Source organism: Lygodium microphyllum, chromosome 10, assembly GCF_053477565.2.
Source record: "Lygodium microphyllum isolate KBCC chromosome 10, Lygodium_microphyllum_v1.1.10, whole genome shotgun sequence".
NCBI lineage: Eukaryota > Viridiplantae > Streptophyta > Polypodiopsida > Schizaeales > Lygodiaceae > Lygodium > Lygodium microphyllum.
The window spans coordinates 134,117,900-134,141,804 of record NC_141144.1 but is presented as its reverse complement, the minus strand read 5'-3'; the positions used below and the strand labels follow the sequence as shown (position 1 = coordinate 134,141,804).

The window sequence follows — 23,905 nt, the reverse complement described above, 5'->3', positions numbered from 1 at the left end:
ATCCATAAGGGCTCTTTGATGGAGAGAGTAGAAGATGCTCTGTAGAACTCAATGTGTGCATTAGTGTGTGGCTTCATGTCTCTACTATTGGGTCCGTAAGAGATGCTCTCTATGGCGGCATAACTCTAGTAAGAAGAGCTAGAGACATATCTGATCCAGAAAATCCATAACCTTGGATAGTGGTCCAAATCCCTCTTTGAATAAGCAATGGAAGTGCTCTCAGATCCCGTAGCACATTAGATATTTGCGTAGGTAATGCTCCTTTGTCTTTGGCTTGAGCTGACAAAGCTGGCAAATCATGTTGTTCATCGGGGAGAGGGAGTTTGTGTTGTATCTATGTCTCCAAAGCTTGTGCAAGGATGTGTGAAGTTGTCCAATGGTGCATTGTACATCATGAGAGGAGTGCATCCATGTATTTGAAGTGGACAACAAAGCCATCATGGGATATGTGTAGAATATGATTTTGATAGAAGGCAATCTCTATCCCCAGATCCTCAATAGGTATCACATATGCCCTAGATGTGTGTATCTAAATAATGTCCATCATGATGATGTGGTTTAGCTCCTCTCACCTAAGCTCCAAGTGGGGGCAATCCAAGCTGTACTGTAGCGGTGGAAGGTGATCCATGTGTAATCCATGTAATTGTAACCATGCCTCTGCCTAAGCATACAAGCTTTCAATATCCCATTATAATGCTAGATGTCTAGATGAATCTAGTGTGAGTCGAGAGTATCTCAATCTTAGTAGAGCCTATGCAGGAAAGTCATTGTTTGGAAGAGGGCCTTTGCCACTATGGGTGGTGCTCCCATCTCTGCTTTGATAATTTCATGTAGTACTACATAGGGCTTACTTTGAATCATCCGTGAAATCATCAGTGCTAGGAGACTCTCCAAATGCTCCCACCCCTCATATATCTCCTCTATCTTGGTTAGTGGCTAATCTTGTGTGGCTCACCTCGTGTGGTAGAGGCTTGATTCCCATAGTGGGGGGGCCTAATACAGAAGTGCTGGTGTGACCAGTGTGTCAAAGAGCCAAAACTTTGTCAGTGGCTCTTGAAACTGTATGTGTATACACTTTACTTTCTATTGACCCTAGGGCTGCATAGCCTCGTGTCAATCTCTCCGCTGCTCTCCTCAAGGTGAACCTCAGTCCTCAAAATGTAATCCCCAAGTAAACATATCTCTTAAATGACTTGAATTGAATAATTTGAAATCATGAAAATCCTTAACAGTGTCCAAAGTTGCCCTCTAAGGATTGTGGTCCATTCACATTACTTATAAAGATAAGTGAAATGGGTTACAAGCTTTGAACTTTCTAGCATAACTAAGATACATCTAATTTTTCATGTAAGCAATAAAACTATTAAAAAAAATAGTAGATGATCAAGAAATATTGTTTAGTAAAGTGGAATGATTATTCACAAGAGAGTTCAATATAGGAGTATATAAGCACCATCTAGAATATGTTTACCACTTAGACCTCTCCAAATCTATTTTAAGAACAAAAATAACTATTAAGGGGGTCACATAAGTGTTAAGCAATTAGTTGGCATTTATAGAGAAAAAACATAGGAAGTTGTGAACATGCATAGAATATAGAATTTACACATATATGATTAATAGCACACAAGACACATTTGGCCAAGACTTGGGCCATTTAATGTATGGAGCTTAAGCCAATTGATGGGTGAGAATAGAGACTAGAGCCAAGTAAGTGAGTGATGCGATGAACATGCATACAATTGCTAAGGATTAATGTCATAATCACAAGAAGGGTCATGCCAAGGTTAGGAAAAATCCACAAAACTATAGACAACTTCTAGACTAGGATAACATGTAAAAGAAAGGATGTAGCTTTCAACCAATTTGAGAGGATTTTATATAAAAAGAGAGATTGACAGAATCGCGCGATGCACGATCGCTGTTTTCAGGCAATGAATAGCACTTCGAAGTGGGAGATGAAGAAGTGATGCGGCAAAATTCTCACCAAGCGTGCTGGTATTTTACCCCCCTTTCAGAGCCAATGGAAGCATTAGATTGGCGATCTGAGCAGTATTCTCATAATGCTGAAAGAAACTGACAAGCTTAATCTCTGTTAGTATTCTTCTACATTTTCTAATTCTTTTTTTTTTAGTATTCTTCTACGTCTTCAATTTCTTCGAACCCCTTCTCTTCCGTCTACTCCTCTCCTGTAATCCAGTAGATAACCCTTCCCACACTCCTTATAGGGAGTCTCTACACATATCAATGTAATACACCATGTAAGCATAGACAAAGGGAGCGCCCCTTGGCTCATTGCCGCAGTACCACTACTGCTCTTGTACACCTTAGAGATTGGCCCCAAGATGCGCCGCACATACATAGAACACATATAATACATGCTCCACTTTTTTAATCAATCATTCAACAAGATATAATATATTCCTCACTGAATAATCCCCAAGGAGATCAATCACTAGACTTATAGCTTGGAATACCTCACCTCCTCAACATAGGTCAATGTTCATGAAAACAATTGTTGTGTATCTGGGATGGTATCATATGTTGCACGCAATGCAATTATGTATGATTCATGGTGCTCAAATATTTTTTCATTAACAACCATCATTGTGAATGTGAAAAACATTTTATTTCATGCCTTTAAACATAAGTGTTGTGTTGCATAGGGCCAGCACTAAGCATGCTCATGCTATTGGACCCTCTTTTAACTTTAAAAACTGTGTGTCCTATATGCCATGCATCTATATTGAATAGTAGTTGATAGTCCATTGTTCTTTATATAGTCAAATAATTGGATACACACACATGTATGTTTCCCACTAGTCCAAGAATCCTCATATGTAGCAAGAAACACAAACAGATACTTGGCTCAATGATGCTTTTCTTTATTGTGATTTCCATAAAGTGCCATCCCCAATACATAGCACCATTGGTTGTTCCCAAATCCAAGATTTAGAAAGACAAGAATGGGTTGATTCTATGACTAAATCAAGGGTATTAGGTCTACGGCAACATCTTCAACTTGATGGTCCTTGTTATGCATTTAATGATAATACGTTGATTGGTGTATAGATAGGATTGAATCCTTGGTACTTTCTTGCATGGAGATCAATATGATGATTTTATGTACAAAGTATGCATTGATTGCACTCAATTGCTCTTAGATCATGTTCCCTCATAGTTGGGTCTCTTTTTCATACACCCAAGAATGATACAATCACCCAAAAAATGCCTCTTGCTAGTGAATAATGACTACTTACAAATAGCATGATATGTTTAGAAGTATGGTGCAAGTTTCTATTCTAGCATTGCATGCGCAAATTTTCAAAAAAAATTTGTGTCAATTTGTTTAAGCTTATGCATATTATCATGAAATATTTTGATTAATGGTGTATGGATAAAATGCACTATGGCTCAAGTAGCCAAAGAAGCATGAAATTTTTATGTTAATTATTGAAACCCTATAGTTGTATGTTGATGAGCAACAAGGATTATTGCATGCCAAACATGTCATCATGTAGAGTGACCATCATAAATTACATAAATGGGTCTCATGGAAGAGAAAGAATTATAATAGACAAAGGTTTTTTTATCTAAAGATTTCTTTAAAGAATCTTTGATGCATCTTGCTAAAAAGAAAACATTCAAAGGGTCAAAAGTACAATGGGCCACTAGATGTAACCTGTAATGGTGTTACGACACTATCGTAGATAATTTTTTGAAAGAGAGCTATTGTAAATGAAGGTTGCTTCTCTAAAGATCTTTTTAAGAACCTTCATTTGCCATGAAGTGACATGATGTTTGCACTCAATGGCAAGAGTAGATGGAAGTCCCCTATATGAGATGGCTGGATAGTTGAAATTTTTCGGGGCATACTAGAATTCCCCCAATATATCAATGTTTTTCATGATATATAGAACATGGAAAGAGGGTTTAGATACACTATTTTCCAAAGAGTAACTTTTGACTTATGCTCTAATCAGAGACCAATAATGTTGCTACTAATGATTTACAAATTGGTCACCATGATGGTAGTTAACCAAATCTAATGTTTTTTGCGTGATGGTCTACATTGTACTCAATATGATTGTGTGCCTAAAAGAAAAATTAATGGTGATTATACCAAAATATATATTGGTAATAAGTATACTGAATATATCCAATAAGATACACTTATATTGAATGAGGACATTGAAAAGGCATTTGAACCCATACACTTGGGACTACATTGCCTTGGCACTAGCTAAACTAGAATTCAATCCTAAATTATAGTGGGATGTTTTGTAACTCTGTGCAAATAGTAAAGTCAAATCACAGTGGAAAATCACACATTTGATTCATTGCTGTTAGATGAATTTGTTCATTGGGAAAAAAGCAATGATCTTGTTGTCCTTATGCATGCATGGACCTTTCCAGTTTAGCTAAAAGTTTGCATGGAACTTTCTAGTTTAACTAAAAGTTAACAAGTCTTTTTGCAAATTTAATATGCTTGCAATGGGTAGGAACAAGATTGGTAATTGCTTGCTTTAGCATGGAGAAATTCCTTCAAAAGTCATGTGGTTAAACATCTTGGTTATATATTAGGTTGGAATCTTATAATTGAACAAAAGGTTCAATGGGCTACTAAAAAATTGCATTGATAATAAATGTTGAAAATTATCCACTTTGGCCTCTTTGTGTATGTTACGAATGTCTAACTGATACTAATGGTCTATCTAGATTCAAATCTTTTTTGTTGGTATGTGGTAGAAGGCAAAGGGATGTTGCTTTGTTCTCCAAAGATGCACATTGGTCTATGTATTCTTAATATTCATTATCATGCCTATTTAAAAGTTGCATTGCTACTAAAGTTCATGCAACAAAAACACTTCTAGCTTCATGCAATCAAATGTCAACTCTAGCCTCTAGTAATTTTAACAATCTCATTTCAACATAGCACCTATTGACTTTTGAGGGTAAAATCTAAAATCTCAAAGTCACTCATTGAGTTGAAAAAATATTCTTGCAAGTGCTAAATGGGCACCTTAACAAGCACAACAAACCAACTCTTTGCACCTAGAAAGCACTCGTGAATCATTGGAGGCCTTTCATGAACCACTAGCTAACCGCGAGCCACAAAGTGCATATTTCATTGCAAGAAAAGGCATTATTTACATAGGTGATAGGGTTGATAACTAAAGCCTTGTTGTGGTTGCTTCTACCAAATATGATCTTTTGCTTGCTATTTAAAGTCAATTTCTCCACTGCATTAGCATTCCAAGACATCTAATTGGAGTTACAATGGGCCAATCCCATTTCCAAATGTATGCCTCTATGTACATTTGACTACTAAATCAATGTACATTATCATCCTGTAAAAAAAGCAAGCCATCTCAAATCAAGGCTATATTTCTATTGTATTGTTTGGTTGGTGGCTTGCTAGCGAACAACTTTCTTGCAAAGCATGGCTTAGTGGGATCAACCTATGTATGTTAAGTAGCAGTTCAAATGGATTTTAGTCAACCTGCTGGACTTGAATATATTTAAGTACTTCAATTGCTCTAACGAAGAATGCACAATTGAAATAGCACGCCCTTAATGAACATTGTTCAACGAACTCCCCTTTCTTCACGGTAATAATCAAGTGTTACCGATGACACAATCCTAAACCTGTTCGGAGGCCATAACTCTGAATTGGAGTTGACACCAAAACTTTTAAAACGTGGTGTATGGCTGGAAGCTCAAAAAGGTGCCTATGTGCTCATAAATTCTAGTAGCAGTGATGGCTGCTGCATTTAATCAATCCTGCCTAAAGGTCGGGAGACGGGAAAGCAAAAGGAATAGTTTGTGATTGAGGGGAGAATCAGATGTTAATGAAAGACCATCGAGGAAGTATTAGGGTGACCATCGAGGATACTCAATCTGGTTTAACAAGGGATGGCAAAGTAAAGCATTGACTGCATGATCAAATTGTAGAAGAAACACAACCCGACCAAAGTATGTACACAGAGAGTGGCCCTCCTTAAGAGGTGAGACGTAGAGGGAAAATATCACAAGCAAGCGTGCATTATAGAGGTTACGTACAAGGATAAGAGATACCAATCCCAGTTCCAAGACTTTATTCCCGGTAACCCTCCAGTTCCAAGACTTTATTCTTTCCACCACCTTTGACACGAAGACCATTCCCTCACATACGGCCATAAGCTGCTATGATGATGAAAACTACCAAGGAATAGTTTCCCCTAAGGGAAACGTAAGGGAAAAATAGTTTCCCCTAAGGGAGCTTTAGGGTGCAGACGTATTTACAGCTCTGCTCTCCCCCCTCGAACCATTGCCTGTCAGGTAAGATCACTTCCGTTTTTCAAAGTTCTGGAGCCACATGGAAGGGCAGCTCCTGTCAAGTCATAGATCAGTATCTTCTCGCATAACCAAGACTATTGCATTCTTGAGGATCTCAACCTGCTCCTATTGTTGGTATTACATCTTCAAGAAGAGTCTGTTAGCTATTTTTGTCTTTGGAGTTTGAATCAAGCCATAGTATAACAAGCCTGAATTTCAACACGCTCAGTTCTCTCTGAATTTTTCATGGTAACTTCTACATCCTCCTCATCTGTCTTTGCCTTCCATGGAAGGTGCTCGTTAAGAAGTGATATGCCTTTCTCCACTGGTTCCACAGCTTGTGAAACGGTGATCTTTACATCTTCTACAACCTGAAGCGAACACTCAAAATAGAATGAAAAACAAATGAGATTAAGTCAAAGATTCAGATCTCACACAACTATGAAATTGCTGTCATTCTGTAAAATATACATTCCAGGCTGCGCCAACTTATTCGCTTGAGCAAAAAATAAGGCAAAATAGCTGGCTCATTCAACAATTACTTTTCCAATTGATAGCCATCAAAAACATGCATTGAGCCTTGCATTTAAGGCAACATAACTTTTTCATGAGGACAAGACTAACTGCCAACCTACTGGATATCACCGTAAGTATACCAAAAATGCACAGAAAATGTCCTTATGATGGAGATAGGTGTAGACAAAAGCATTTGATACTGTCCACTTGTATCTCCTCTCTCATCTAATGATTAAACTTGACTTTCAGAGTGCAATATCAATCATGTGATCCATTGGCTATATCGAGATACCCGTACACAATGTGTACAAGTGGTATGGAACCTTCATCCATGGCAAATACATCATAGGATACGCATCGACACACAAAAGCCCAAGCACCAACCTACCAAAGGTGAGAGGTTAATGGTAGGAGACAACTTTCCATACTTCGGCATAGTTACAATAGGAGGGGGCCAAAGGGTTAGGAGTGGCTGTTCTACACAGGGAGGATCTGTAAATGCTGGGAAACATGTAAGAATAACAATGTTGGGAGATATCCAACTTGGTCAAATATCACCATGAAATGAAATTAAAAGGTAGAGAGTGTCAGACACACACACACACACACATGCATGCACGCATATGAGAGGACACCATGCTAAGAGGGGAACCATCCCCTCCCACTTTACAAGATTTTATTGAAACAAGCCAACGGGTATGAAGTGCGCAAACCAAATAAAATGGGCTGATTTGTCGTAAATCTGAAAATTAGTGTTTTTGCTACCCTAATTTGCATACCACAGGTAGGTTGATTTTCTTTTATGGTTTGATTTGATCAAGCTGAGTAGAGAGGGATCCTTGGATGAGTATTAGGTAGATGTGTACACAACATGTGGGCTGAAATTTGAGCAGTAGAGCTCGTAGGTGTGAGGGTTGGGTGTTCAAAAGTGGAAAGTAGAGACTACAAAAGACAAGTGTCAAGTGAAAATGACTAGTGTTAAGTAAAATTACAAGTAATACATTTTGTTGTTTTCAAGTGACACATCCTATTGTTGATAACACGTCAATTTTCTAGAGAAAAATATATCTTTTAATCTAAAATCTCTCAATGGTTGAGAATTTGATATAGCCAATAATGAAAACATTATTCATTGAAAAATTTTGGAGCCTTTGATGTGAACAAAACTTTCATCACAGTAACTTCTAAAACTAGTAATGTTCTAAAATTAAGGAGGTACTAAATTTAGATTTAGGACAGCTTCATTGTAAAGATTCACTTGTTGATTGTTTGTTTCTTTAATCATGACCATCTAGTTTTCCCTTTTGAAACCACTCATTATTTGGGCTTCCAGTTAGACATTACTAAGCTTTTTGATCAATACTCTAGAGCTTTTACCTCTCTTTCCACGACGATCCATTCGTAAATACAAGGTATCCTAGCAATTGGCCACCCTTGAATGAAAAGTGAGCATTTAACCATATCTTGAAAACAATACTGAAAGAACATACAAAGTACATTTCAAGCTTTATGAGTATCAAATTAATTAAAATCATTAAGTAGGAGAGAAGATCCGCAACCTTCGGGATCAGTATGGGAGGGCTCGTTCTAGCCCAGATGAGATGATGGAGATTGCCAGTGACTATTACACGCGCCTTTTCCAGCAGGAGACACCTTCAGCTAGAGGACAGAGATGTAGACAACATGGATGGGATCACACCCTGTTCCTCGTCACAGAGGAGATGGGTCGGTCCCTCCTAGCCCCCTTCAGAGAGAAGGAACTAGAGGAGGCCTTCCATATGCACGATGGGCCGAAATGCCTGGGGGAGGATGGCCTCTCCAAGGCCTTCTTTACTACCTACTAGGAAGTGGTGAAGGACCCTCTACTGATGGCCTTCCAGGAGATTTTCACTTCAGGATAGATGCCACGGAGTCTCTTGGTAGGCCTTATTAGTGTTCTCCCCAAAGGGGGAGACCAGTTGGAGCTTTCCCAGTGAAGACCGATCACCTTATTGTCAGTGGCCTATAAGGCACTGGCAAAGATGATTGATTGGTAGGCGACTACGCCTCGTGCTTCCAAATATCATCCATGACACACAGATGGGCTTTGTCCAGGATAGGAGCATCCTTGATAATGTGTTTAACTTCTTTGAGGCGATAGAGTAGGCTCAACACAGTGGGTAGAGACTGGCCGAACTACTCTTGGATTTCGAGAAAACTTATGACAGGGTGGACTGGACTTCCTAGAGGGCACCATGGTGAGGTTGGGATTCCCCCAGGTGTGGATTTGTGGGGTCTTCGCCCTTTACAGATCGGCCACCAACAAGGTTCTCATAGGCGGAAGGTGAGGGGAGGAGTTTCGGCTGGATAGGGCTGCCTCTTGGCCCCATACTTGTTTCTACTCTTTGCAGAGGCGATGTCTCACTTCCTCAGGTCACATGTGAGCGGGTTACGCAGCCTCCGACTTCTACTAGGAGAGGAGACTGAGTTGTTAGACTCAAAGTATGTAGATGATACAACCCTCTACATAGAGGACAATGAGTTGATGCTAGAGAGAGTGAGACTGGCTCTTGACATGTTCTGTTCTGCAGCGGGAGCGAAAATCAACTAGCAAAAGTCGGTTGGATTCCTCACAGACCCAGACTCTAGCATGGGGTGGAGTGTCTACCTAGGATTTAGATGGGTGAGCAGACCTTCCGGTACCTCGGGCTCTAGGTGAGACTTGACATCACTCCTTCCTAGCAGTTTCTTCATGTGCTTGATTCTATTTGGAGGAAACTGACCTATTGGAGTACGGCTCGCCTCTCCCTAGCTGGACAAGCCCTGGTGATTAACCAGGTCCTCCTAGCGACGACCTGGTACATTGCCTCATGTTGGTGCTTCTCCACATCTTGCGTAGTGCAACTTCGCCGCCTAGTACGGAATTTCCTTTGGTCAGGGTCTGATGGTTCCAAGGATTCCAGGGCCAAGGTGGCGTGGGCGACTATCATACAACATAGGTCAGAGGGAGGGCTTGGGATCACAGACCCAGAGTATCAGAGTCTGGCTCTCTTGGGCAAGCTAGTTGTCCGTGGTCTCACACTAGGTAGACTGACTTGAAAGGTCTTATTGCAGGAGGGCCTTCAGGATTGTAGACTGATGCTTGGCAGTGAGTGGAGGCCGTCCCTGAGATGGATCTTCACTTCGCGTGTGGCAGGGCCTTCGTAAGGCCCTAATCCAAAGCCCCCCAGCTTGCCAGGAGAGGAGATAGATCATCAGCCGGTGATCTGGAATCCCAAGGTCAAAGATCGAGAAGGGACACAGATAGGTGAGCACCCCCACATCCAGTGGGCTGGGTGGAGGCTGGCCCGGCTCGTACCATCAGGACATGGCGGGAGGTGTACAGGATGGCGAATGAGGAGGTATAAGTATATATGTGAATGTATAAGTATATATGTATGTATGTGTATAAATGTGTATGTATGTAGATTTATACACACACACACACACACACACACACACATATGAATGTATAAGTATAAGTATATGTATGTATACACATATATGTATACCTATTTATGTATTTGTATTTGCAACAAACCAACCATTTGTATTTGGTTCAAACACTTTTTATCCGTGGTTTGTTTCAATAAAATCCTGTGAAGAGAGAGGAACCTATTGGCCTCTCATCGTGGTACCCTTTCTCTCTCCACACACACACATACACACGCACACATCTCATATACTCTCTTTTAATTTCATGGAATAATTAAGCAAGCTGCATAGCTCAAAACATTGTTATTCTTACATTCCTCCTAGTCCTAACATTGGTATTGAAGCAATATTTTCTTTCTTGTAAGAGCTTTTCTAGGGTGATAACATCTTTTTGCTTAACTTTCTCACTGTGGTTTACTATATCAAGAAGCGGAGATGAGAATTATGGCTAACAATCGAAAGGCTCCCAACACTATGTATCTATATATTTCTCTGATTATGATAAAGATACAAGGAGCTCAAAATCGATCCAAAACTTCAAGCCTTGATGTAGCGAAGGGCAAACACAAAAGCTGAAGTTAAGATCTTTGAGGATTTTCTTATAAAGAAGGATCTTGAGATAGATGGTGTGACAGTTGTGAAGGCTTACCTCAATGTGAAAGGTATCAATATTATTGGTGTATGAAAGTATTTAAAGACTAACACATCACCTATCATTCAAGGATCCATCCAAGCTGTAACTTCAAAGTCTCAACATCAAGGAGAAAGTCAAGAACTAGCTATGTCTATAGTAGTTGAATCTCCAAAGATGCTTGAACAAAAGCAGATGATGCCAAAAGAGACTTTAATCTTGGAAAGAAGAGCGTCAAGTTTGACCTTTTCTATCACAAGCGAGATTCTCAAAAGGTGGTGTTTTTACTAGAGAATTTGTTGTTGGTTTTTGTCAAAAGATTATTAAGAAAATTAAAGATTAGGATGGCTAAAATACATTTAAATGACATTTTTAAAATGGTAGCTTGGAGTTGTCCAAGAAGAAAACTCAAAAATGAATCCAAGTCTTGAAATGAGTTTAAGGAGATGTTCCTTAAGAAGTTTCTACCTTTTTTCTTTAAAACCGATGTGCAACAAGAATGGGATGAGGTAAAGCAAAGTCAATGAGAAAATGCAAGAATATATATCAAGAGATGTGTAGTTGTTTCTTAAATTTACATCTCTTAATGAAATTTCCTGCAATATGGAGATGAGAAAGTTTATGGGTTATATACAATGGTATTGCGAGTTGTCAAGATAATAAACTAGATACTTTGGAAGCAGCCCTAGAAGTTGAAGAACTCCATATGCCATGGATTCTTGGGAAGTTCTCCAAAGAAAAAAAACAAACGAATAATGCTAAGATATTTGACCAAAAGAAATTATATCAACATGAGCTGAAGCATAATAATGGATATATACCACCTTTGTTGTAAAACAAAAAGCCAACATATCAATAGTTAGTAGAGTATACAAGAGAAAGGATTGTGGAGAAAAGGAACGCATAGTAGTTATTTCCTAGTGAGGCAAAGGATTAGAATCAAACCCAAAAGCCACCTTAAGCGAATGTTGCACTTAAAGAATACTTCAACAGGAAGGTATTTTACTAGAGTAAAGAAAGCTTTTTATGGCTTGGGGTAAGATTACTAATCAACCTATTCTCATTTGTTTTAATACAGGGGATACTATCATATATCCATCCTCCAATTGTGAAAGCTCTACATCTTCTAAAGGAGAGATTTGGAACACAAAAAATGACAAGTGGTGCTTTTCAAGGAATGGAAAACTATGAATTGAGATAGGAGACTATGTAGATCATGAGAATTTTGTCATGGGAGATTTGAGTCATTGCGATGTATTAGGAATACCTTGTATAGAAAAGTATATCCAGCCATTGATTGGAAACCCTATTCTGATATTATCCCATGTATACGTTTATAAATCAATGAAAAAAATCTATTTTCTCATAGTTGGTTTTTGTCAAGGATTCTAACAAAGGATCTCGAGCTGAAAAGTCCCATCTCAAGTGTGAACATGGAGAAAATAAATTTCTTAGAGGAATATAAAGATTATTTCGCTGATACTTTATCAAATGAGTTGCCACTAGTGAGGCCAAGAGATCATCACATTAATCTCATTGTTGGGAGCTTGCCTCCAAACATGCCACCCTAGCTTTCCCAACATAACAAGCTTTGAAAAAGGATACGATAAGAATTACTTCCTCACTTTTTTGCTCTCTCCTCTTCTCAATACAAAAGAAGATGGGACTTAGCACATTTGTATGGATTGCACGAATCGGTCCTCAACAAAATTACTATTAGGAATAGGCTCCCCATACCAAGAATTGATGATGTCTTCAATAAGTTGGATGGATCCAAAATAATCAGCCAAATTGGCTTGTAGAGAGCGACTACTATCAAAATAGGATTGCTCTTGAGGATATACATAAAACAACATTCAAGACAACCTTTAACTTGTATGAGTTTCTTGTGCTACTATTTGATCTTGAAAGTGCTCCTACATCCTTCAATAGAATGATGGAAAGAATCTTTACAACATACTGAAAGTTTACTTGTATTTTCTTTGTCTTGAAAAAATTTGTTTTAAAATTTGAGAAAACACAAACTCTAAATAAATAGTAGGAGTGAAAATTTTAAAGAAGAGATTTACGACATGGATACGGAAAAGGTCAAGGCTATTGTTGACTAGCTAGAATTTACCAATTTTCACAAAGTTAAAAGTTTCTTGGAATTATACTCTCATTACAAAAAATTCATCAAACGGCTTGCGCTGGTTGTTGGACCATTGCACGATTGACCAAGAAATTAGTGTCATTCTTGTGGACGAGATTGGAGAAGGAAGCTTTTGAAGCTCTTAAATTCTATATCAACAAAGGATCACTTTTGATTATACCAAGTCTATCAAATCCTTTCTTCATAGAATGTGATGCTTGAGGAGATTACATAGATATAGTCTTAAAATAGAAAGAATATGTAGTTGCTTAAGAAAGCAGAACGTTGCAAAATGCAAAGAAGAATGCTACAATATGTGGGAAGGAATTGATGGCCATAATTCAAGCTTTACAATATTGAAGACACTAACTTTTGGATGGAGAATGGGCCAACTATTTAACACAATTCAATTTCCATATACCATATATACTTGGGAAGCAAAACAAGGTAGCTAATGTGTTGTCAATAAAGCCTTAGGTTCATGCAATGTCCATGATTAATCATACAAATTTCACTAGTATGAGAGACGTGTGCTTCTGATGAAGATTTTAAAGTCACTTGGAAAATTTTACATCTTGGTACAAATGTAAACTCTTATATTTTCAAAAATAGATTTCTTTTTATAAAGAATAAGTTGTATGTCACAAAAGGTTTCAAGCCTAAAAGAATGTCATGTTGCTCCCTATATGGCTCAACATGCTACTTTGGTCACAACCCAAGCACTTGAAATGTATCTCTTCTAGCAAATCCTTCGAAGAGATGTCAAACAATTTGTTAAAGAATGTTTGGTGTGCTAAAAGATAAAGTTTGATTTCCGAAAGCATTTAGGATTTGCAACCATTACCAATTCTGAACCAACTGGGAAAAATCATTGCAATGGGCTTCATCTTTAGCTTGCCAAAATCAACAAATGGCAAGATGACATTTGGACAATTATTGACATGTTTAGCAAGTAGGGTCATTTTGTTTCACTTAAAAGGACTATTAGGTCTCAACACATGGCTAGGATATTTATTCAATAAATCTTTAAGCACAATGGGTTATTACAATTCATCATGGGTGATATTTTAAAGTGAAATAGTCAATCTCACAATATTGGAAATGCTATTGCCATGAAGCCAATCAATAACTGAAAAAGTATTTGCCTTTGGTAGAGTATGCCTATAACTACATAGTTCATGCTTCTACAAGTAAGAGATAATCACTCTTACTACTTATTCTTAGAACAAATGAGATATTTCATGTCGATAAGTCCGTGTATGATATGGATATAGCTTTTGTCCAAGTCAAACAAGCTATTCGAATATCTCAAGAGAAACAAAAGAAAGCTAGAAAATAGGCATAGAAAGCCAAGTAATTTGTTTTACTATCTTGCATACTCAAAGGAATATTTTCAATGTGAGTAATGGGATGAGCTTTATTATCCTTGTTTCCACATAGCCTCGTTGGAGGACCATGACAGCCTAGCATTCACTAGATATTTTAGGAGATTAGCACCAAAGATTTAGGGAGAAGCTTTGAGGTTTGATTTGCAGCTGCCATTATTAGAGCATGGAGATCTGTATCGCCAGGGCTTCACCAGCTCCCTCAACTACTATTGAAGAGAAGAGGAGACAACCTCTTCTCTTTAATCATTTTTTGAGATGAGAGTCAAGACACACCATTGGGCAGTAGACACACTTATCATGGGGGAGATTCTCTTTACAGGTTGCTACATCAATGGGGGAGTGGTTTGCATTTCAAGAGTTACCACACAAGACTCAAAGGCAGAGACTACATGGCCTTAGGGGAGCCAAGGCTATGATTGAAGTCGTGATGGAGGGGGTTCCACCAAATTGGCAAATTGACATAGCTTCCTCTGAGACTTGGATTGGTCTCTTCACAAGAGGGGATATCCTTCTAGCAGTCATTACATCTAGCAGAGACAGGACATTCACTTTCATAGTTGGGGAGGATGGCCGCCTCTAATGAGAGGATCTTGACCTTACAACCCTCAATGGATGCTCCAGGTAGAGAATTATAGTGGCACACTTTGAAAGGAGATGGCACATAGACCCAGACCCAACCACTTGTCTTATAGATCGATGGAGATATTGGGCATACTAGAGGAGGCCTCTACAGAGACTTCAATGGGATCTAGGAGAGTCGATGTGGAGGGATCCCTTCCTTCATCGGCCATGCGACATTCCCTTTTTTGGCTATAGTACTAGATTGGGATGGAGGATACAAATGAGGAAGATTAGAGCACAACTTGTAGCCACCCCTCATTGGCATAGAGAGGGAATCTCATATGAGTTTTTGTATGACTTTTGGAGGCGGCTACATGATAGTTTTAGGCCCAGAAAGATATCTCTTTTTCCATGGCTTCTAGCCCCTAGGAGTTTAGCAGTTGGCACTTGGCTTGGATAGGGCAGGGACCTAGTAGCATGTGTGCGATGTGGTGAGCCAGAGGAGACACATAAAGATTGCCTATGGGACTATCCTAGAGCCCAGGAGATTCGAAGGAGAGCTCTTAGGATAGTATTCCATGGTACAGTGGAGTCCATGATGGCAACATGGGGGTCTATAGCTTGGGTCATAGACAGAGGTCCAACATGCGGCTATGAGGACACTCAAGGGAGCATTTCTTTTCTCATCATTGGACAGCAATTGAGTAGGATTCCTACCCCAAACTACTCACAAGCACAGTGGACTCGAGGACATTGTCACAGATGGGAGCTGATTTCTAGTATTATAGCTTGGTACATATGGATTGTGAGATGTAGCGAGGTCATTGATCTTCAGGATACACCCACTGGGAGTCTTTATCGACAATTTGGACAGAGATAGTCCACACTCTCCGTGGGAGATAGGAAATGATGCAGGGCAGCTCTGAGAGGATGAGGAAGAAAAGAAAGGCTTTCTTGCGGATTTGGGATTCAGACACCTTCTTTCATACTACACCTCAGATGGTTTGGCACTTTAGACCACCAAATTGGTTGTTCATACAACCATTGTATCTTTGATGTACTTAGTTACTCTTCACAGAGTTCCTTGTATGTTGTATTTACCTCAAGGGGATTTTCGCCTAGGTGTTATTAATAGAATTCTCTTTTCTTGGGAAAAGTAATAGTTTTTGGGTATACTATAGTTCTGACTATATTCCTCTAGCCTTCCCATTAGAAGTTTCTTCGAGGTTCCTCACCTGAAAGCAGACCCCTAACAATGAGCTTGACCAATAAGGCTTTGCTCTGGCTCTCTAGGTCTATGATCCCCAAACCTCCTCTGGATCTAGGTTATATGATGACATCCCAAGCCACATTCGCTCTGGCTGGACTCTCATCTCCTCCTGACCAAATGAAGTTTGTGAGTGGAAGGCCGCCCAGTCTTCGTCCGCGACCCACTGTTCCACCCCCCTCTTTCCCCCACCACACCCCCCACCCCCTCCCCCGGCGCGTTGCCTTCGTCTGGGATCTTGGTTCAATCCGCGGGGTCCAACACCCCCCCCCCCCTCGCCAATTGTTTCTCCCCACCCTCCAGTTGCTCTCTCTCCTGCAGCAACTCTTCCCCCTCGGGTAGCACCGCGACGTGATTGGTAGTTTTCTCAGAAGGGTCGCGCAATGGAAACCTCTGGTTAGACGCCGGCGTACTCGGGGAGTGCCCCCTAGTCAAACACCTTGCGTATTGTCCTCTCTGAGGAGCAGCTCTTAGCCGTTCTCAAACCCAGTCTCAGCAGCACGGAGTAGGTGGGCGAGCGACTCCCCCTCGATAGAGCACTCCACAACCCCCCTTGCCCGCTCCACCCTGCAAGACCGTAGCCCCCCACATCTACCATCCGCGCCACAGACTACCTCTCATGAGTTCCCACCTCCCCCCACATCCCATGCCCCCTCCCCCCACTGGCCCTGGCCCACAACCCCCCATTTCCAAGGCCACCAACCCTTCCCCACACCCACCATGTACCTCCGTCCATCGCACCATCTCTCAACTATCCTCCCCCCACAACCCCCCCTACCGAGCACCCTCCCTGATCCGCACCTGGTTCAGGTGATCCCTCCCAGACCCACCCCCCCCTCCTCCCACAGGAGGTGATGAGCCACACACGCCTACATCCTTCTCGCACCAGCGGTCTTCCCCCCCCATACAGCCACCAGCTCATCCACCCTTGCCGCTCGTAACACTTTCCCGAGACAAGACACCTGTTGCCACAGGACTTCTTCCGCAGTGATCCATGGTCCTACTTGAGAGTTGCGGAGCGCGGAGAGTTCCCACTACCTCTAGAGATGGAGATCTTCATGGTTCGTAAGTCAAGGAGAGGCAAGGTCCATCTACTAGCACCAACGGATGGACCAAACTATGCCTTTTTTCTTCAGCCCTCTCACTCAGGGGAGTGGACAACAACACAAATAGAGGAAGAGTTGAAGAGTCAAGTGGCGGACCACACCTCCCAGTGGATGGGAGAAGAAGGACTAGCATTGTTTGCACAGCACTGGCTTGGTTGCATGATGGATATTAACTGGTGGGCTGGTGTCGAGGTTCCTCACGTGAGCATTATCTTTCAAGCCCCTCCATAGTGGAGAGCTCTGAGGGATGTGATTGAGTGGCACCCTCGCTTAGGCGGCCCGTTTCTACCAGTGCATAGAGTCCCGACTCTCAGCATGGTTGATATGCATTGATAGTACCACCTGCAACATCTATCACCCCTATGGTCTGGCCGAGGGCCACCATGGGGGATTGGAGTTCGCCGTTCAGACTGGCAGCAAAGCTACTTGCATGCCTCATAGCTTCTCCTCTTAATCAGTAGCCTCCACACCGAACACATGTCTGTTCAGTCAGTCACAAGTTTCCCCATGAGCTTACACCTTGCATCCTAGAATGTGAATAGCCTCCACTACAGTTGGGCACGTGGTTCCAGGAAGTTGATTATTCGGTAGGAGCGACAACCTGCCCTTGCCGGACGGATCGACATCTTACTTCTACAAGAGCACAAGCTCACCCCCACCTAGGCCCAACGGGTAGGGAAGGTACTCCCAAGCAGCTCGCACACTTACTGGGAGCACGCCTTAGGTGCCCACAGCAGGAGTGAAGGCGTATGCACCTCTATTGGTCCGGGTCTTACCCCTTGTGTACGAGACCACATAACGATAGTAGCATGGAGGGTTCTATGGATCATATTGGATATTGGGGACTCGTGCCTTGGAGTCCTGAATGTCTATGCCCCTACGGAGGTTAGGGCATGTAGCAGGTTCTGGGTGGAGATCGCGGATGGACTCCCAGAGGTGGACTCCTGGATTGTTGGAGGAGACTTCAATAACCTGGAGGCTTTGGAGGACCAGTAGGGCAGAGGGAGAAACTACTGGGGCATGGTCGGGGAGGAGCAAGAGGCATGGGAGGTCTTTCTACTGGCGGTAGGAGCATGCGATGCCTGGAGAGACCCTGCCTTCCACAAGAGGGAGAGATCGCTGGACTTCTCTTGGGGATACAGGCGGCTAGGTGGAGTTCTGCTAGAGCGGTTCGATAGGTTTTATGTGGGAGAGTGTGGAGGCTCTCAGGGAGGCCAGATTGGGCAGTTGACGGGCACCACGTTGTTTGATCATTGCCCGTTTCTCATGACACTAGATCCCCCAGTATCTGCCTTAGATACACGATCTTGTCCGATCCCTGACTCGATCTATAGGAGGGAGGAGGTGACAAAGTAGATAGAGTAGATTTGGACCAGAGAGTGGTATAGGAGGGAGCAAATCGCAGAGGAGGTTGCAGAGGTTCTAGCTAAGTTGAGCAAAATCTGCCAAGAGGCAGCCATACAGGCTAGACAGCAAAGCTGGGAGGAGAGAGCACTCCGACGAGACCTTGCAGCAATGCAGAGATTATTACAGGAGGCACCAGGGGATCCCACTCTCCACGTAGAGGAGGTGCGCGTGCGAGCAGCCATTGCTGGCCTAGAGGATAGACGCTTAGAGTTCTCTTTCCGTACCTTAGCAGCTTTCTGGGCGCAGAAGGGGGACACGATGTGCAGGGAGTTTTTCCAGGTGCACCAGCCTCGCACCTCAAGAGAGCAAATACGCAGCCTTCAAGATCAATATGGGAGGATCCGTTCTAGCCCAGACGAGGTGATGGAGATTGCCACCGACTACTACAGATACCTCTTCGAGCAGGTGACAGCCTCAGCTAGAGGACACCAATGTAGACAGCAGGTCTGGGATAACATCCCGTCTATCGTCACAGAGAAGTGGGACGCTCCCTTCTAGCCCCCTTAGAGAAGGGACTAGAAGAGGCTTTCCATACACAAGACGGGTAGAAATGCCCGAGAGAGGATGGCCTCTCTAAGGCTTTCTTCACTACCTTCTGGGAAGTGGTAAAGGACCTTTCAGGAGATTTTCACTTCAGGACAGATGCCAGGGAGTCTTTCGATAGGCCTTATTAGTCTTCTCCCCAAAGGGGGAGACTGGTTGGAGCTTTCGAGTGGAGACCGATCACCTTATTGTTAATGGCCTACAAGGCATTGGCAAAGATGATTGGTAAGCGACTACGCCCAGTGCTTCCTGACATCATCCATGACACACAAACAGGCTTTGTCCAGGATAGGAGCATCCTAGACAATGTATTCACCTTCTTTGAGGCGACAGAGTGGGCCCAGCACAGTGGATAGAGACTGGCCATACTACTCTTGGATTTCGAGAAAGCTTATGACAGGGGGACTGGGATTTCCTAGAGTGTACCATGGTGAGGTTGGGTTTCCCCCAGGCTTGGATTTGCGGGTTCTCCGCACTTTACAGATCGGCCACCAGCAAAGTTGTCATAGATGGTAGGCGAGGGTAGGAGTTTCTGCTGGAGAGATCGGTTCGATAGGGCTGCCCCCTGGCCCCGTACCTGTTCCTTCTCTTTGCAAAGGCAATGTCTCACTTCCTCAGGTCACGTGTGAGTGGATTACGTGGCCTTCAACTTCCAATGAGAGAGGAGACCGAGTCGTTAGATCAGAGTATGCAAATGATACAGCATTCTACATAGAGGACGACGAGTTGATGCTGGAGAGAGTGAGGCTCGCTCTTGAGGTGTTCTGTTTTGCAGCGGGAGCAAAAATCAACTGGCAAAAGTTGGATGGTTTCCTCATAGCCCCGGAATCTAGGACGGAGTTGGGCGTCAACCTGGGATTTAGATGGGTGAGCAGAGGGTAGACCGTGCGGTACCTAGGTTTTCAGGTGGGACTCGACATTACTCCCGTCCAACAGTTTCTTCCAGTCCTCGATTCTATTCGGAGGAAGCTGACCTACTGGAGGACGGCTCGTCTCTCACTAGCCAGTTGAGCCCTGGTAGTTAACCAGGTCCTCCTAGCAACGACGTGGTACATTGCCTCATATTGGTGCTTCTCCTCATCTTGCGTAATGGAGCTTCGCCGCCTAGTGCGGTATTTCCTTTGGTCCGGGTCAGAAGGCTCCAAGGATTCCAGGGCCAAGGTGGCGTGGGCGACCATCATACGACATCAGTCAGAGGGAGGGCTTGGGATCATAGACCCAGAGTATCAGAGTATGGCCCTCTTGGGCAAGCTAGTTGTCCGCGGCCTCACACCGGGAGGGCAGACCTGGAAGGTCCTATTGCAAGAGGGTCTTTAGGACTGTAGACCGAGGCTTGGCGGTGAGTAGAGGCTATCCCTGAGATGGATCTTCCCGTCAGCCCAGCTCACCCTTCCTACGTAGCTTGCTCTGTGTGTGGCAGGGCCTCTGGAAGGCCCTAACCCAGAGCCCCCCAGGCTGCCAAGAGGAGATAGATTGTTAGCCGGTGATTTGGAACCCCGAAGTCAGGAACCGAGAAGGGGAACAGATTGGCGAGCACCCCCACATCCAGTGGACTGGATGGAAGGCTGGCCCGGCTCGTACCGTCAGGATATGGCGGGAGGTGTACAAGATGCCAGATGAGGAGGTGCTCTAGCAAGTATCAGGCTGCCAGTGACGAGTGGAGTTGAGGAGAAGGGAGATAGATGCAGCAATACCTCAAGAGTGGTTTACTCCTCCGATACGAGAGTCGATAGAGCCCGGGGAGGTCTGGGCGGCTAGGTTTTCACCAGCAGGCATCCCCCTACAGGTGGCAGGAAGAGTGGGTGGTGCTCCACCTGGGACCTTTTTCACTGTGCAAGAGGGGGGGCGTCTGGCTCTTGACAGAGGGCAGCAGGATGAGGGGATAGTTATACTTTCATGGAAGAGGATCCAGGTGATTGGCCTTCAGGGGAAGACATGGTGGCTGGACCCTTTGGTCTTTTGGTAGAAGCTCAGGGATTGGTGCCTTTAGATCTGGGAAGGAAGGCCACTTAATGAGCTAGAGTGGGATCTGGGAGAGTGGCTTTGGCCGGCCATTGTGGTCGCCAAGAAGCCACCGACATTTCTGGAGTACACCGCCAGGATTGGCAAACACATACTGATGCAAGAGGATATGGATCATCACGGAGCTGTTTTGACGGACCTTTTGGCGCCGTCTATGGGATAGCTAGAGGCCGAGAAAAGTCATATTTTTTATGGCTGGTGGCACATGGAGACTTGGCGGTGGGAAGCTGGCTTGCCCAGATGCAGAAGGAGGGTGTTTGTAAGCACTGCACACAACAGTCTATGGAAACCCCAAAGCACTACCTTGGGTCGTGTGAGGCAGCACAACTCGTGTGGAAAGGAGTATGCCGCATCCTTCGCCGCATAGCACCCAACCTTGGATGTATCTCTTGGGGAGCTTTCTGCTGGCCGGTGGTCAGCTAGGGCCGTCACTTTCTGTATGAGGCTGGGATGCAGGATACGATATTCATTATCGATGCAAGGTTGTGCGCAGTGGTCGGTTTAAAGGCTCTACCCATCCGCCAGGTACAAGAGCACACAGAAAACCGCTCTGAGGCATGGAAGATCATAGGGAGTCTTACTGGTTGGTATATCTGGAAGGCGCGGTGTCAGGTGGCTTTCGGTGGAGAGAGACTTTCAGCACAGGCGACCTTAGCAGAGCTCTGGGCCTCCATCATCCACTCCCTTCGAGGCCGATGGGATCAGGTGCAGGGCGAGTCCAGGGCTCGTTAGGAGCTCGGATGTTTTTTTGAGTAATATAATCAGTCATATTTTACTTGAATTTTTTTTTTTGAAGTTTGTGATGAGGCGTTTCACCTGGCTGATGCATGACCTAGAGAATGCCCAACAAGAAGTGATGTACCACATGGTCACCAAAAGAACTTGGTTGGCAACCACTATTCTTCCTACCAATGAGAGTCTCGTCGAGCTCCAATATAAAAGCTTCTATCTAATGCTCAAAAGGAGAGGTGCTAGCTCCTGCTCTAAGGTAATGTCAATCCCTACATGGCATCCAAGCTATCACTCAGCTACCACTCTAGCTGTCTAGTGTCGCATGTCCAAAATCCATAGGATTCAGTGTCAATTAATTAGTGCTCTTTATGCTTTGCAAAATGTCTCCATGGCTGTTACAACGGCTCTAAAGTTGCCCTCATTCCCATCCAAGTAAACTGCTATATCATCAGCAAACTCCACATCAAGAAGCTCCTCAAATTAGAGAATGGGTACCTTGATGCTTCTAATACCTGTAGATTTGTCCCTTCAGAAGGAACTCATGGCCTGCACTACAAATAAAAACAAGAAAGGAGCTAGTGGACATCCCTGTCTAACTGATCTATGAATGCTGAATCTATCTCCTCTTGCCCCTCTAGTCATGACCCGGCTCTGTGCTGAAGAATAGAGAGCCGATACTCCCTTGACCCACTGCTGTAGAAAGCCCATCCTCAGCATTGTGCCCTCCAAGAACTCCCAATCTATGCGATCACATGCCTTCTCAAAGAAGATAAGGAGCACAATAAGGTGTTATGTTACATCACTAAGGTAAATTACGGGAAACGGGCGCGAGGGACGACCGTCCGGGGGCCTTGGGCACCCGAACGGGATTTAGGGGAGCCTAGAATGAAAGAGAGTCCAAGAATAGTAGGACTCACTAAGAGTTGACGGCTGGCAATTGGATCACGATGGGAGTTGCCAGCAGCTATCTAGGCAAGGTTGGGAGGAGAAACGCATCTCGTGCCTCTATCTTCAAGTTTGACTCGTGAGACGTTCTCACAGTGGGAAGACGAATCTAACTGAGCTTGTATTCATTTCTGCCCATCATATCACTGGTATCAGAGCAAGCGTTGGGTCCTCCTTCAGAGCCATTGGGTCCCGCTTCCGTTTGTTTTCGTGCGAAGTTCTCTTTCCGACGCCCACATGACACGTCATACGGATTTGGCGTGAAGACGATACTCGACACGTCACCCGTCATCCGTCTTATTGGTCCCTTTACGCCCGTGTCCTGGACACGATTGACTTCGTGAGGCGCAATAAATAAAAAATGGCACTATATCGTCTAGCGCCTCTGTGACCAGCTCTGGCTGCAGGCTACTGTCTGACGACTGCAAAATACCCGTGTGACAAGTACAGTTTGGCACCGTACCAGTTTCACATGTAGAAGGCATACAGAGATGGTTCACGTGACCATTAGGAAGGGGTGTATTTAGTCCCCTCCTTACTAGGTGTTTCTGCCAATAAGCTTCATTTCCAGCGTGAACGGCTCAGTTCGGGAAAGAGAAATTATCCTTCACTCTTTGGGGTTATTATTAAAAGCCAGCAACAATTGCCCTGCACTATAACTAGGGAAGTACTTTACTTTGTACGCAAATTTCTTATATTTTCTTTCCAATTCCAGTGTATTAATGGAAGAGAAAGGGAAAGAGGGAGTAATTGAGGGTTCTAGTTCTGGGGACCACCCTATGGTAGATCCCCATGAAACGGAGATACAAGAAGAACAGTGGGAAGAATTTTTTGCCACACGAGAACAATTTGATGATCTAACTGCTTGTGTGCAGGCATAGGGGG

General features: G+C 43.3%; 1 protein-coding gene across 1 annotated transcript in view; it reads right to left on the bottom strand.

Moving 5' to 3' along the window:
• Positions 1-5,901: 5,901 nt before the first annotated feature.
• The window catches only part of LOC148030584 (protein LAZ1 homolog 2-like), a 267,703-nt gene continuing 249,699 nt past the window's right edge, over positions 5,902-23,905 (bottom strand). Inside the window, exon 9 of the mRNA XM_087686941.1 lies at positions 5,902-6,689. Coding sequence (XP_087543067.1) covers positions 6,507-6,689 — 183 coding nt within the window. The 3' untranslated portion in view covers positions 5,902-6,506. The remainder of the gene's footprint in view (positions 6,690-23,905) is intronic.